Source organism: Lepidochelys kempii, chromosome 11, assembly GCF_965140285.1.
Source record: "Lepidochelys kempii isolate rLepKem1 chromosome 11, rLepKem1.hap1, whole genome shotgun sequence".
NCBI lineage: Eukaryota > Metazoa > Chordata > Testudines > Cheloniidae > Lepidochelys > Lepidochelys kempii.
Genome location: NC_136390.1, coordinates 38,641,831 through 38,655,106, shown reverse-complemented (window position 1 = coordinate 38,655,106; position 13,276 = coordinate 38,641,831). Strand labels below are relative to the sequence as shown.

The 13,276-nt window shown below is 43.2% G+C and overlaps 1 protein-coding gene across 5 annotated transcripts in view; it reads left to right on the top strand.

Annotated features, from left to right (window-relative positions):
- The window catches only part of LRP2 (LDL receptor related protein 2), a 181,192-nt gene that overhangs the window by 105,873 nt on the left and 62,043 nt on the right, over positions 1–13,276 (top strand). For all 5 annotated transcript variants that reach the window (XM_073305750.2, XM_073305749.2, XM_073305752.2 and 2 more), the window contains exons 40-44: positions 357–522; positions 1,994–2,152; positions 8,742–9,031; positions 11,180–11,383; positions 11,811–12,053. In XM_073305750.2, the coding sequence (XP_073161851.2) occupies positions 357–522; positions 1,994–2,152; positions 8,742–9,031; positions 11,180–11,383; positions 11,811–12,053 (1,062 nt within the window). The remainder of the gene's footprint in view (positions 1–356; positions 523–1,993; positions 2,153–8,741; positions 9,032–11,179; positions 11,384–11,810; positions 12,054–13,276) is intronic.

The following is a 13,276-nucleotide window of genomic DNA, read 5'->3' as shown; positions in this document are numbered from 1 at the left end:
GAGAAAGTAGGGCAATGTCTCTGCCTCTTCCCCACCTGTCTCTGCCTCCTTTGGAGCACTGTGCACTCCCAGAGTAGTAGTGTGGGAGGAGTCCCTGCACTTCCTGGGGGATAGAGACTGCAATTCCTCTTGCCCTTAAGTAGGCCACACAAGTGTCTGAGAAAACCCACTCCCACTGCGTGCCCTTATAAGGGCCTGTTTCTTAGATTTGTATTTAGGCAAACACCCATTGATGTCAATGGAATCTTAACTGGATAAGTGCCATAGGATTTGGCCCATTGTGATGGTGATGATTTGGTGAAGTGTATGGCAATGTTTCAGAAAGTTGTAATGAAGAGATGTTCTCCTTTCTTAAGGGTTGGGAACTCCAGATGGCATAGCCTTTGACTGGATCAGTAACAGAGTTTATTACAGTGACTATTTGAACCAGACTATCAGCTCAATGGCTGTCGATGGATCTAACCGCACAGTGGTTGCCCGTGTTCCACGCCCTAGAGCTATTGTACTAGATCCTTGCAGAGGGTATGTCTTTCTCTTTTTCTTCAAAAGTTTTCATTAAAATTGTATTTTTATATTAGGTGGGGCTGGTAGTGCTGCTGATCGTTAAGGATGCCCGACACTTCCCATTGTTAGACCCATTTGACAGAGAGATCACCCTGCTCTCAGCAATGTGGGGTTTTTTGCTGTTCCTGTGAGGAAACTGCCCATATTTGGTCTTTGAAAAATATGAGTTTGCTCATGTTTAGTAGAGACTTTTTAAGAGTTTGTCAGCCAAATTTGGTACTGGGCATGCATCCAAGGCTGCAGGGCTGAGCAGGACTTTCCTTGCAAATGTTGTTTCTGGCTGCTGTGGTGCTGGGCACCAGAACTGAGAGCTCCTATGCACCCAGGCTCCTCCTGCTGGTGCCTGTGCAAGTGGGGAGGAGGAAGTGGAGGGGTCAGAATTAAGGTTGCATGGGGATCCTTAATTCTGGCATTTCTTAACTTTTGCATGTTTGACTTTGCAACTTCGATATTCTTTATTTGTGGTTTTTTGGATGTAGTATAAATATAAGATTAAATTTAGATATAGACCTTTGGTAGTTGGCTTTGTCAACTAACTGTCAAAAAGACAAAAGCAGTGGCACTCTGAGGTAAATCATGCGGGGTACAGTGGGAGTAATACTATTTTTAGAAAAGAAATAGAGGAGAAAAATGATGTAAGTTTGGAAATATGTGTGCTGGAAGATAACAGCTTGAGGGTACTATGTGAATTGCACAGAGTTCTGTGTTCTGTTCCTGGCCAGTGCAACAGAATGTGCAAGTATATTCAGATATATGCAGACAATATGAGACAGTGCTTTGCAGATGAAATCAGAGGACCCACAAGAGACTCCATCTGACAGAGAATGCTAGCCAATCTGGATAGGTGCCAGAAAGAGCTCTATACCAGCAGGAAGGAGAGGCATCCAGCACCAGACATTGGTCAAACTAGACAGAGAAGATAATGGGAAGGTATCTATCTACCACTCAACTGAGCTGAGCAGAGGACCAAGTGGTGGTTGTTCAAAATAAGGCTTCTCTGAGAGTATCATGTCCCTAGGATTAGTTGACACACCAATAAAATCTACCTATTTAGATTCCTATATGATTCCAATACCCCGTACTATCTGAGTGCCTCACAAGAATTCATGAATTTATCCTCACAGCAGCCCTTTGAATTAGGAAATAACGTTATTAGCACTATTTTGCAAATGGAGAAACCAAAGGAGAGAAATTCAGTGACTTTCCCAAGGTCACACAAGAAATGGTGGGGCTTCACGTGGGTGCAGTAGTCCTTGCTATTGCAGAATCAGGGTCCTAATTGATGGAGATAGTTCTTCCCTCACATATATATTTCCAGCTGACTCTTGACTTCAGTAGGAGAGACCAGAATGGATGTCTCTTACGACAGAATTGAGTCCTGTGGATTTTGTTTGCCAAAGAGATAACTTTGCAATTGTCTGATTGATAGTTACATGTACTGGACTGACTGGAGTACCAATGCTAAAATAGAACGAGCTACACTTGGAGGAAACTTCAGAATACCTATTGTAAGCACCAATTTGGTGTGGCCAAACGGACTTACCCTGGACTATGAGGAACAGCAGCTTTACTGGGCTGATGCACATCTGTATGTATCTGTCTCGTCTGTGGTAGGATTTTTAAAAGAAATTTATTATAACACTTTACTTTCAGAGCTCAGGATTTTTTTCTCCTTTTTTTGTCACTTCAGATGCATTTGGTACCATTTTATACTATGGCCCATTAATAATCATTTAATAGTTTTTAAATTCCATTGTGAAAAGTAATCAGTAAGTACGTAGTGCTGTAATTGTTAATCACATGGTTGTTTCTGTCTTATACCAGGTAACCAAAATTGTAGGGACCAAATTCTGCCACCATTACTCAATCAAAACTTCCATGACTTCCTTGGCAGTTTTGATTAACTAACAAATCTTAGAATTGACCTGTGATTTTGAGAACAGTGTATGTTAGTAATTTGCAGGCACATAGAATTACTGGGTTTCCTGAAATTCACATGGAGTTAAATTTACTCTAATGTTGTGCTAGCTCATTTGTCTGATTCTTAATGCAGTATTTTAGCATCTTCTCTGATCTATACATTGCTTCTGCACAGCTTCTCTCTACATTCATCACTAATGGGCAGTGCCTCTCACTGTGGGGGGGAGGGATAGCTCAGTGGTTTGAGCATTGGCCTGCTAAACCCAGAGTTGTGAATTCAATCCTTGAGGGGGCCATTTGGGATCTGGGGCAAAAATTGGGGATTGGTCCTGCTTTGAGCAGAGGGTTGGACTAGATGACCTCCTGAGGTCCCTTCCAACCCTGATATTCTATGATTTGGAGATGGTCCAGTGTTGTTGCTGGAGGCTCCAGGACTAAACCCCACCCGCAAGCTCAGGCCACCAGAATTTCTGCCTTCAGCAGCAGAACAAGTTGGCAGTTCAGTCTCTCTATGCCTCTTTGTTTTCTAAGTTTAAAGTTTTTTCATGGTGCATAGTGACTGCATTTCAGCTCGTGTGTGTCTCTGTCTCTCCTGAGGTGAGGAGTCACTGGAGCATTGAGGCTCTAATCCTTGGGGTTCCCCAGTACAGCATCTCTTCCACGGCTGTCTCTGCCCCCTTTCCCCTTCACAGCAGCAGAGAAGCCTTGCAGGCATTGAACCAAGTCCAGGAGGTGCTGTGCACAGCTTTTCAAGAGCCTTGGAGGACGAGCTGTGCTCTGCTGTCGCTAGCTGCTGCCCCTCACTCTGCCAGGGCATGAGGCTGGAGAAGGCGAGCTGTAAGCTACTGACCCTTGCACTGCTAGGGGATGGGGATTTGCACTGGACAGCTGTGTAGGGTGTCAGTCCTTGCCTGAAGCTGCGACTCCAGTGTGGAGGGCTTAGCCAAGTCAGAGAGGAAGACCCGTCACAGCCTGCCCCAGAGTAAGACTCTGGCCTCAAAAAGGCAAAAGCAAACATCCCATTCATAAGGCAGTGATTAATGTAGTTAATGGGCAAGTGGTATAAAACCCAGGATTTAAACCCTTTCTCCTTTGCCTTCCCTCCATGAAGGAGCATTTGCTGGGCTTTGTATCAGGATTGCCCCCGGCATGCTTTTGTCAGGGCATGCAGATGCCTGGTGCACCCATGGAGTCCTGCCTCAGGCAGCAGCTGTGTTGCCAGTGCTTACTTTGTTCCAGGGCTTGTCAAGGGCTGAGCTCTGGCACCTGTAGGCTTGACAGTCCATAGCCCCCGCACCTCTGGGCTTGCTGCATCAGTTAAGAAAGTAAAAAAATGCTTGAGTCCGAGCACCTAATTGTTTGTGCCCTCTTGCATCACAAATTAACCACTGAGTGTTGCTGATCTCTGAAGTTCAAAATTCAGGAGACAGACCCTCCAAAATTTTGAGATTGCCCTCCCCCCAAGAAAGACCTAGATAAATTTTTCATCTTAAGCCAACAAATTCCTGAGGATTTGTACATGAGAGATCAAAATTCCTGTACAAGACTCTTTCTTTCAATCTGCCGTCTGCATCCAGAATCCTAAGAAATGGCTGGTAATAGTCACAGCAAGGCTCAGGTCCCCAGTTAGGCATCTATACCCATGCACGGACAACATCACAACCTGTGCCATGCCCAGAGAAACAGACTCACTCAGAATTCGCCAGCTGCTGGAAAAAATTCAGCCCCACCACTTGATCAAAATCAAGAAAAATCTTTTGAGCCCAGTGCAGAAAATTGTTCAACCAGAGGTCAAAATAAGCATGGGTCTGACTGTAATTTTACCATTATGGTAAATATTCACAAAGATACAAACTTCATTGCATCAATCATTTCCTGGCAGTGCTTATCCATAACCAATTGTCTCTAGTGAATGTGTTTGCTGGTACCAAGCATCTGTGTTATCCCCGATTTCACACAATGTGCCTCCAGATAGTCCTCCTGAGAACATGGTACCACTGAGGAGATGTAATACAAAATTAACTGTCATTACTGAATCACATCTGGATCTCTCTTGTGGACAGGTAAGTACAAACAACATGCTGAAAATCAACTCAGTTTTCCCTAGAGATCCTTGCATACTTGCTATGAAAGTAAACCTTGCAGGGTCGGAAGCATACCTGGAAGACAAGATGACCCAGGGATTATGGTCCTCCACTCAGAAAAAGGAAAGCATGCAGGTCTCTCAAGGTCACCCCTTGAGCTGTACCAATTTCCAGTATCTCAGAGTGCCCATCCTTTTAATTCACTTCAGCAGCTCTGTTAGCGGTGTTTCTGAGCACAGCCATAATGTTGGTTTTGCAGGATCAGATCCATCAAGTATGGTGTCCTGTCTCTGACATTGACCAGTACCATATCCTTTAGAGGAAGGTACAAGAAACCCTACAGAGGGAAATTATATAACAACTTGCCTACAGGGGAAGTTTTGTCTTAACTCCCAGTTAGAGGGTTGTTTATGCTCCAAAGCATGAGTGTTTATACCTAAGGCTGTGAGTTTGCCATGGAGGTCATGGAAGTCATGGATTCCGTGACTTTCCGTGACTTCTGCAGCGGCCAGTGTGACTGGCTCAGGGGCAGCTCAGGTAGCCCCTGCGCAGAGGCACACCAGTTGCTGCTGGGGCAGTCTTGGCCTCCCCGCCCCCAGCCGCAGAGTTTGGGTGTGGGAGGGGGCAGGGGGTTGGGGCACAGAATGGGGTGAGGCGGGCTCTGGGCGGCACTTACCTGGGGGGCTCCCCGGAAGTGGCGACATCCCCCTCACTCAGCTGCTAGGCGGAGGCGTGGCCAGGCAGTTCTGCACACTGCCTCCGCCCAGAGAGCTCGCTTCGCAGCTCCCATTGGCGTGGAGCCAGGTAAGGAGCCTTCTGGCCCTGCCAACTCCCAACACCAATGGGGGTCCCAGGCTGCATGCCCCCACCCAACCATCCAGCCCCTCCCTGCCACCGCCCATGCCTCCCCCAGCACCCACGGGGCCCCTGGGTAGCCGCCCCTCAAGTTTTATTCACTGGTATTTTTAGTAAAAGTCATGGACAGGTCACAGGTCGTGAATTTTTGTTTACTGCCTGTGACTTTTACTAAAAATATCAGTGACTAAAACATAACCTTATTTATACCCCTTCCAAAACCAGGGAATAACCAGAGGTCAGAGTTTCTCTGTGACAATGGAAATATTGTTAGGGTCAGAGAAAAGTCTGCTGCCTTTCAAGATGGTTCATGTAAAGGATGTGGAAAAGAGGAAAAAGGAGAGTTGAAGTCCTAATCCTCCATGGATCAGAAGGCACTTTATATTTGATAAACAACTGAGGAACCTTCATTACATCTGCTGAAAGACTCCTTCTTCATCTGGACCTGGAGCACCTCCAGTTAAAAGCCTGGGCATGGGAAGAGAAGTGCAGTTCAGCAGGGTTTCTCCATTAGTCTCATTGATACAGTTTGGTATCCAGACAGAATTTAACCAGGTCAGATTTCATTTCTGGTGTGAGGGGAAACAGAAGGCACTTTGGGGCAAGTATGGTCTCTTTGTTATTTGTTTGTACCATGTCCAGCAAATGGGGCCCTGGCCACTAATTTATGACCAACAGTTAATAATCACAAAGTTCTGATGATCTCAGCTACGCTACAGGTTTTCCCAGATGACTGGTCAGAATCCAGCAACCAAATACCATAAAAAGGTGTGTACCAGCCCTAGCAGTGTTCTTCATGGAGGTACACCAGACTCTCCAATGAGTATCATCAGGTGTCAAAATTCATCAGAATGGCCAAACCAGACGAGCTTATGTGCAGCTTTTTTCTTGCCATTACTTCCAAAAGACAGGGTTGGAATTAGTTCCTCTATCTGTACAAGAATGACATAGCTGCTGTCAAGTGGAAAAGGTTATTCTTGTAGCTCCAGAAATCGTTCTGATCAAGGTTAGTTCATCTTTTTACAACTCCTGTGAAACAACGTTTCCATCATTTTGTTCCAATCCTTACACTCCCTTGGAAAGTTGTGACCTAAATGGATATTCCCAAAATGTCTCATTCTATCCAAAATGCCATGGCCTTAGGACATCAAACTTGCTGCAGGCAAGACATTAAAATCCTTCAACAGTTGACATCCTAGGCATCTGGGAGACTATTTATGGAGTACGAATCAAGGTGTCCTCAGAAGGTCTCTATTGGCATTGTGGGGAAAAGTGTCTGAGGCTCATCTGAAGAAGATTTGCAAAATAGATTTTCATTGCTCTGCAGAGGGAGTATTTTGGTAGGAAGGTGCTACTGGATTGGTTCCCACATAATTCCTTAAATTACAAAGCTTTTGCTTTATATGAGGTAACTTGTATGTCTGCCTATTATTCATCTTGCAATAATAATTAAAATTCTGCTTTATCTTCCCCTCCTCCACTTCTATGATTCACTGTTTCTTACTTCCCATTAGTGATGAAGGAGGAGAGAAGCCATGCAGCAGAAGGAAAAATTTCTTACATGATAATTTTCTTTCTGTCAGCAGCTTCTCTCCTCATTCAGCCCACCCTAGTAGTCTGGTGAATGACCAGAATGCAATTTGTAACAATTGAAATGTTTCTCTAAGGGAGACTTAAACATACAATTACCCTAAGATTAGCTAATGTAAGTTCATGTTATTCACTTAAGGCTAATGATTGGTTACCTGCATGCTTCTACAGCTTTGAAAGAGCTTGTCTGGGTGTTAAATTGAAGGGCGGGACTTAGTCCTGGAGCTGCAACATTGAACTCACCTCTGGACACTAGGAATGTTATTGTTTACAGTGTAATTTTTCAGAAAACCTTTCTGTTCCATTGACAGTCTGCACACAAACATAGCTTTACTACCTGTATTTCTGTGTCTGCAACCTTCATGGGCCTTGTCTTCCCTTTAACTGTACTGTGAAGAGAGAAGCAAAAGCATAGCAATTGCACAGGCACATCTTTGAAGGAGAGGAGCAGAACTCACATGACCTTCTTTCTCCTGTCACCAAAGCCCTGCCATGTGTATATAACACCTCACTGAGTTGTCTGATCACCAGAATTCTGGGAAATGGAGTCAGGCAGCAGCCTTTACCCGGGGCATAATACACTCTTCACATTTGCTCTAATTTCTCTAATTCCCCTACACTCCACCCAGTATTTTCTCCTCACTGCTCCCTTTTTCTCTTCTCACTCCCAGCTTCTAGCAATACCATGCTCCTTTTTTACCAAGCACTTTCTCTCTCCTCCTTGAAATCCCTCCTCAAAATGCATTTCTTCTAGAAATCCTTCCTACTTTGTCATCCTTCCTGCCAACAATCTTTCCACACCCTCCTTTATCTGTAATCTCGTGTTTTGTTCTTGTATGGCTTGTCTGCTTGGACTGTAATCTCTGTGAGGCAGGGAATTTGTTTAACTGTGTGCCTTAAGTGCTGCAAACATTTGTGGCCTGATAAAATAATTTTACATAATAATGCACTGGCAACTGTAGCATAAATTGAGTCTTCCTGAAGCAGCACTATCTGACCTTCACTGGAAGCAGGTGCAGGTGGGTCAATAGCGCTGCTAGGGGTAGGATGGGTAGACAGTATAGAGCAGGGACACTGCTTGCCACAAGATTTGTAGGGTTGGAGCCTATATCTCCTGTGGGCCTGGGAGGTCCTGCTTCCGTTAGTTCTGGTCATTGTTACAGAGGGGAGCCTGAACTCCAAGGTCAACAGAGAAGAATTTGTGATTATTTTATAGCAACTCTTCTTCTTTCATACATTTATTCGTGGGAAACTTAGCACATAGATTTATGTATTTATTTTGTATGTGATCTACTATGTATTTTCTGGTAGCATGAATTTGGATCTTCAGTAGTGCCAACTAAAAAGACAGTATCTTTCCCTTTCATGGTGCCATTGTACTCCTAGTGCAAGTCTCATGAAATTTGAGCCCTTTCAAAGGAAAGAATTCTGTCATGAAATTTGTGCTCATTTTGGTTATGTATAGTGTAGCTTAAATGTTTAAAAGTTTTCTTCTAAAAACTGATTGCTTCCAGTACATTATTTTATTAGTGCTTCAAAGTCATTACTTTGCATCATTATTGAATCAGTAGTTTGAAAAGCCCCTGAGACCTCAAACTGTATTTAATAACAAATCTTAGTTAAATATGCTCCAGTACTTAATTGGTGGGAACTGGTCACAGAGTGTAATTAAGTAGGTACTGGTACCTGTAAAAGTTCAAAGCTTTAGTATTTCCTTATTTATTTTAGACAGAAGATTGAGCGATGCTCCCTTTCTGGTTCCAATCGTGAAGTAATCATTAGCACTGCTCTATATCCATTTGCCATGACCTTGTTTGATCAACACATTTACTGGACAGATTGGAATACCAGAAGTATTTACCGAGCTAACAAATACGATGGCTCAGATCAGATTGTAATGATCATGAATCTGCCACAAAGACCAATGGATATTCATGTTTGGTCAAAAAGTAAGCAACAACAGTGCATCAATCCTTGCAACCAATTTAATGGCGGTTGCAGTCACATCTGTGCACCAGGTAAACTATTATGTTTGATGTTAATGTTGACTGTAGCAGAACTCATAGTATGGTGGAGTGCTAGGTTTAAAAATTACTTGGGAGTGGCTGAAATATTTATTCACCTAAACCAGGGATGGGCAACTTTAAGGTAGCATAGCACCACAAAATCCCCTAAAAGCCCGGGCAGGCCATACAGAATTTTTTTTTGAAGATAGATCCGGGTCACTGAGGGGTTCCGTCTTTTAGTAAAGCTGTTGCTGCCTCATACCCCTCTGCTTGGCTCTGCTTCCCCATCAGCCTTTCTGCACCATGCCACCAAGTTCCAGTTACTGTCTCCCCCTTGGATCATTGTTTGGGAGCTGAGAGCCCATCAGGTTTTGCCCAGCACCCTCAAGTAGTGGGTGAGAGCAGAGTACACCTCTGCCAACAGGGAGGAACTAACCGGACCTTGGTAGCATGGGCCAGAGCTGGATCCTGTGCTGATGGGGAGCCTGACGTATGGGTTCCCCATGTCAGGGAGTCTGTGTTTATGGGGGAACAGAGTGAAGGCAAAGACCATGCACAGAGTCGCAGCACCACTCAAATTTGGCCCAGCCACCAATCTGTCATGTCAGCAGGGACATTACACCATCCAGCTCTGGTTACTGCCTCCCTGTTGGCAGAAGTGTTCCCTGACTCGCCCACGGCTAGGAGGGGTCAGGGCTGATGACAGATAGATTGGCTGTGGAAGATGGGAGCCAATGGGAAGGCAGGAACCAGAGCCAGGAGACATGAGCCCTCCCCTGCATGAGTGACCGAGTTGGTTGGGCCAGTGAGTGGTGTTGCGATTCAGAGCCTGGGCTCCTGCTCCCAGTCCGGTACTCTCTCCACTCTGTACTCCCTGTAACCCCTCTCACTTTAAGTGGTTGTGCCTGGTGCTCAGATTTGGACAGGCCGGGGTGCTACTTGGTTGGGCTATGGCCCACCCAGGCTACGCCCCTGCTCAGTCCTCCTGAATAATATTTTTACTGGCTGCCTGTGGACAGGCCAAATAAAATGATCTGGTGAGCAGGCTGTTTCCCCTATGTCTACAGTTGCCCATTCCTGGTCTAAACTAAAATATATTGAGGTCCAGACTGTACAAACTGAATTTTCTGTGCTGTGACAGCTGCCATTTTGGCTGACACACCAGGGATTGAACTACATGAGCTGCTACAGTTAGAGCTAAAGCACTCTAGCTGGGGCTGTACCGGACACCTGTCCTCTATGGATTCGGCACAGAGGGGGCCTATAATACATACTCACCAGCAGATTACACTGGGACCTCCGAATGGTACCACATCACTAAATATTTCATGCTGCAAATTTAAAATTTTGTCATAATCTGGATTTCTTTATTACATGGTATTACAAAATCTTTTCATTACCATTATTTCCCAGACTCTTTCAGAACCCTTGCTGTACGATCTCCATTTGTTTTGTTGTGTTATTTTAAAAGCTTTGGTAATTGAAATCCCAATTTCCAATAGAAAATGAGTGGGTTTAATAAGTTGATAATGTTGTACAAGTTTGGCACAAGCTGAAACTGTAAAATAAATTTGGGGAGGGATTTTTAAAAGCACCCAGGGCAAGTTTTTTAAAGGCTCCTAAAGATGCAGATAGGTGCCTAGTGGGATTTCCAAAAGCACCTAGGCACTTATCTCCCAGTAACTGTTGGCCTGGAGGCAAAGGGAAAACTCCCATTGACTTCAATGTGAACAAAGTTAGTCTAATGTTTTCCAGTTTTAAGGGCCAGATCTTCAGCTGGTATGGCCTTAATTTTTGACAGCAGGATACTTTCTCACTTGGATCCAAAAAGTGCACTTGTTATCACACTGAGAACAGCCCAGAGATTTCATGGTATTTATGACAAACAAATATTAAAAATCAGTGCACCAGATTTTGAGCTCAGTTACTTAAGCGTAACTCTTGAATAGTGCTGTAGAGTTAAGTGGATTGACACAGGTGAACTGAGATCAGAATCTGACTCAGTAGCCTTGCTTATTTAAAAGGCTGATACATACAACAAAGCTAGCTGTTATAGTTCAAGAATAATGAATGTGGTAGCTGTGAATAATTTTATGGAAGGCTTATCTTAATGTGTTGATACTCTCATCCTTTTTTTTTTTTTGTCTCAAATATATGTAGGTCCTACTGGTGCAGAGTGTCAGTGTCCTTCTGAAGGACGCTGGTATTTAGCCAATAATAACAAGCACTGTATTGTGGACAATGGTACCAGGTGTGATGGAGGGCTCTTCACATGCCTTAATGGGCGATGCATCTCAGAGCGGTGGAAATGTGACAATGATAACGATTGTGGGGATGGCAGTGATGAGCTGGAAAGTGTGTGTGGTAAGCATTTTAATAACTGTGTTGGAAAGTGACACAGGGCTCAGTCCTGCTTCCACTGACATCAGTGGCACTTTTCCTATTGGCTTGGTGGCAGTAGGATTGAGTCATGTGGTAGTAATTCGGAGCGGGCTCCTGCCTGCTTTCTGATTTTGCGTCTGCATCTTCATGTGTATTATGACAACAAATCTGCATTAGAAACAAGAAAAGATTTGTAGGCATGCCTTTAACTTTAAATCAAGTTTATCTGACTTTACCTTTTGACTTTGTCTAATTCAAAACGTGTATTTTACTTTTCATGCAGTCCGTTTTGCAGCGATGTTTGCCCTGGCAGGTAAAAGTGAAGCATGTTTTCCTTTGTTACATTTGTCAAAGAATTGAGTTTACATTGTATCCATGACTTTTCCTCCCTGTTTTTATTCCCTTTTAGCTTTCCATACCTGTCAGCCAACAGCTTTTACCTGTGGCAATGGGAGGTGCGTACCTTATCACTACCGCTGCGACCACTACAATGACTGTGGAGACAACAGTGATGAGGTGGGCTGCTTGTTCCGAACTTGTGACTCCCACACAGAATTTACTTGCAATAATGGAAGGTGTATATCTCTTGAATACGTCTGCAATGGTGTAAACAACTGTTATGATAATGGCACTTCAGATGAGAGAAATTGCCGTAAGTTCATCATAACTACCTATTGTATATTTGGATCTGACTCTTTAGACCAAAGAAGAGGCAAATATTTTTGCTTGTGAAGAATAATGAAGCTATCAGCAAAAGAGAACAAGTGACTTCTCTTGACATGATTGGTTTATTTTAACAATATTCTGCTTTATACTATTTTGAAACAAAACACAGTAATTAAAATATTTATTAGCAATATGAGAGCATAGATATTTTATTTTATTTTATTATTAAAAACAGCCTGTCCTCTGTACGTCCCCAACCCTGGAAAGATTTATGCATGTGCTTCACTTTATGTGCTGTGAACAGTCCCATTCAGTTTGACAGGGCTATTCATGGTGCATTATGTCCTTATGTAAGTCTTCACAAGGTTGGGACCCAAATGTGTGCGGTGGGTATATGCTATAAAGTTTTATATCATTCTTACTGTGTTAATTGCAATAGCTTTAATCACCAGCAGCAAATATTATGCACGTTACTGCAGAGTTACTTTACTCCTTAATATGTATTCTTTATATAGTTAAAAAAGTGGAAATGCTTCATTGCTTAAGTGTTCATTTCAAAATCAACAGAATTGTTTTTGGAAATGAGTATTATTTTCAATAAAATACAAAATGCAGTTAAGTCAATATTGACCAATAACATGGCTAATCAGGCTAATCAGCCCTTCTGGTCAGTAGGAAGTTCTCCTATGGAACATTCATAAGTGGAGCTGAGCAAATAATTCATGATGAGAAATTTATACAGTTAAGGTAGCCCCTTTTTCTGTTTGTACCATATTTGTTGGTATATTGTGATTTTCCGGAATGTACTTGTAATTTGCATTTTTCTAAAATTTTTGAGATGTTTGCTCTATAGATTTATCACAGGTATTCGAAAGTTCAGCTATGTTTCTTATTTGTGGTTTGTCAGATAATTCACATGGTATTAATTCTGCCACAATTGGTTGAATGTACAAGCACTTCCAATGTGAATATATGTGCATGTGAATTTACAATATGGTTTCTGTGAAGACCAGCACATGCTACTTTGAAAATGCATTCTGCCAACATTTTTGCCAGTAAAACTTAATTGCCTGAATGTTCACAGAGAGTAGCAGGACAGAGCCATGAGCATGGCCCCAAGTAATTCATATCAACATTTGAACAAAAATGAGTGGAAAACATTTTGAGTTATTTGCCCAACTCTCTTTGTAGCTTCTCAAGACATCCATG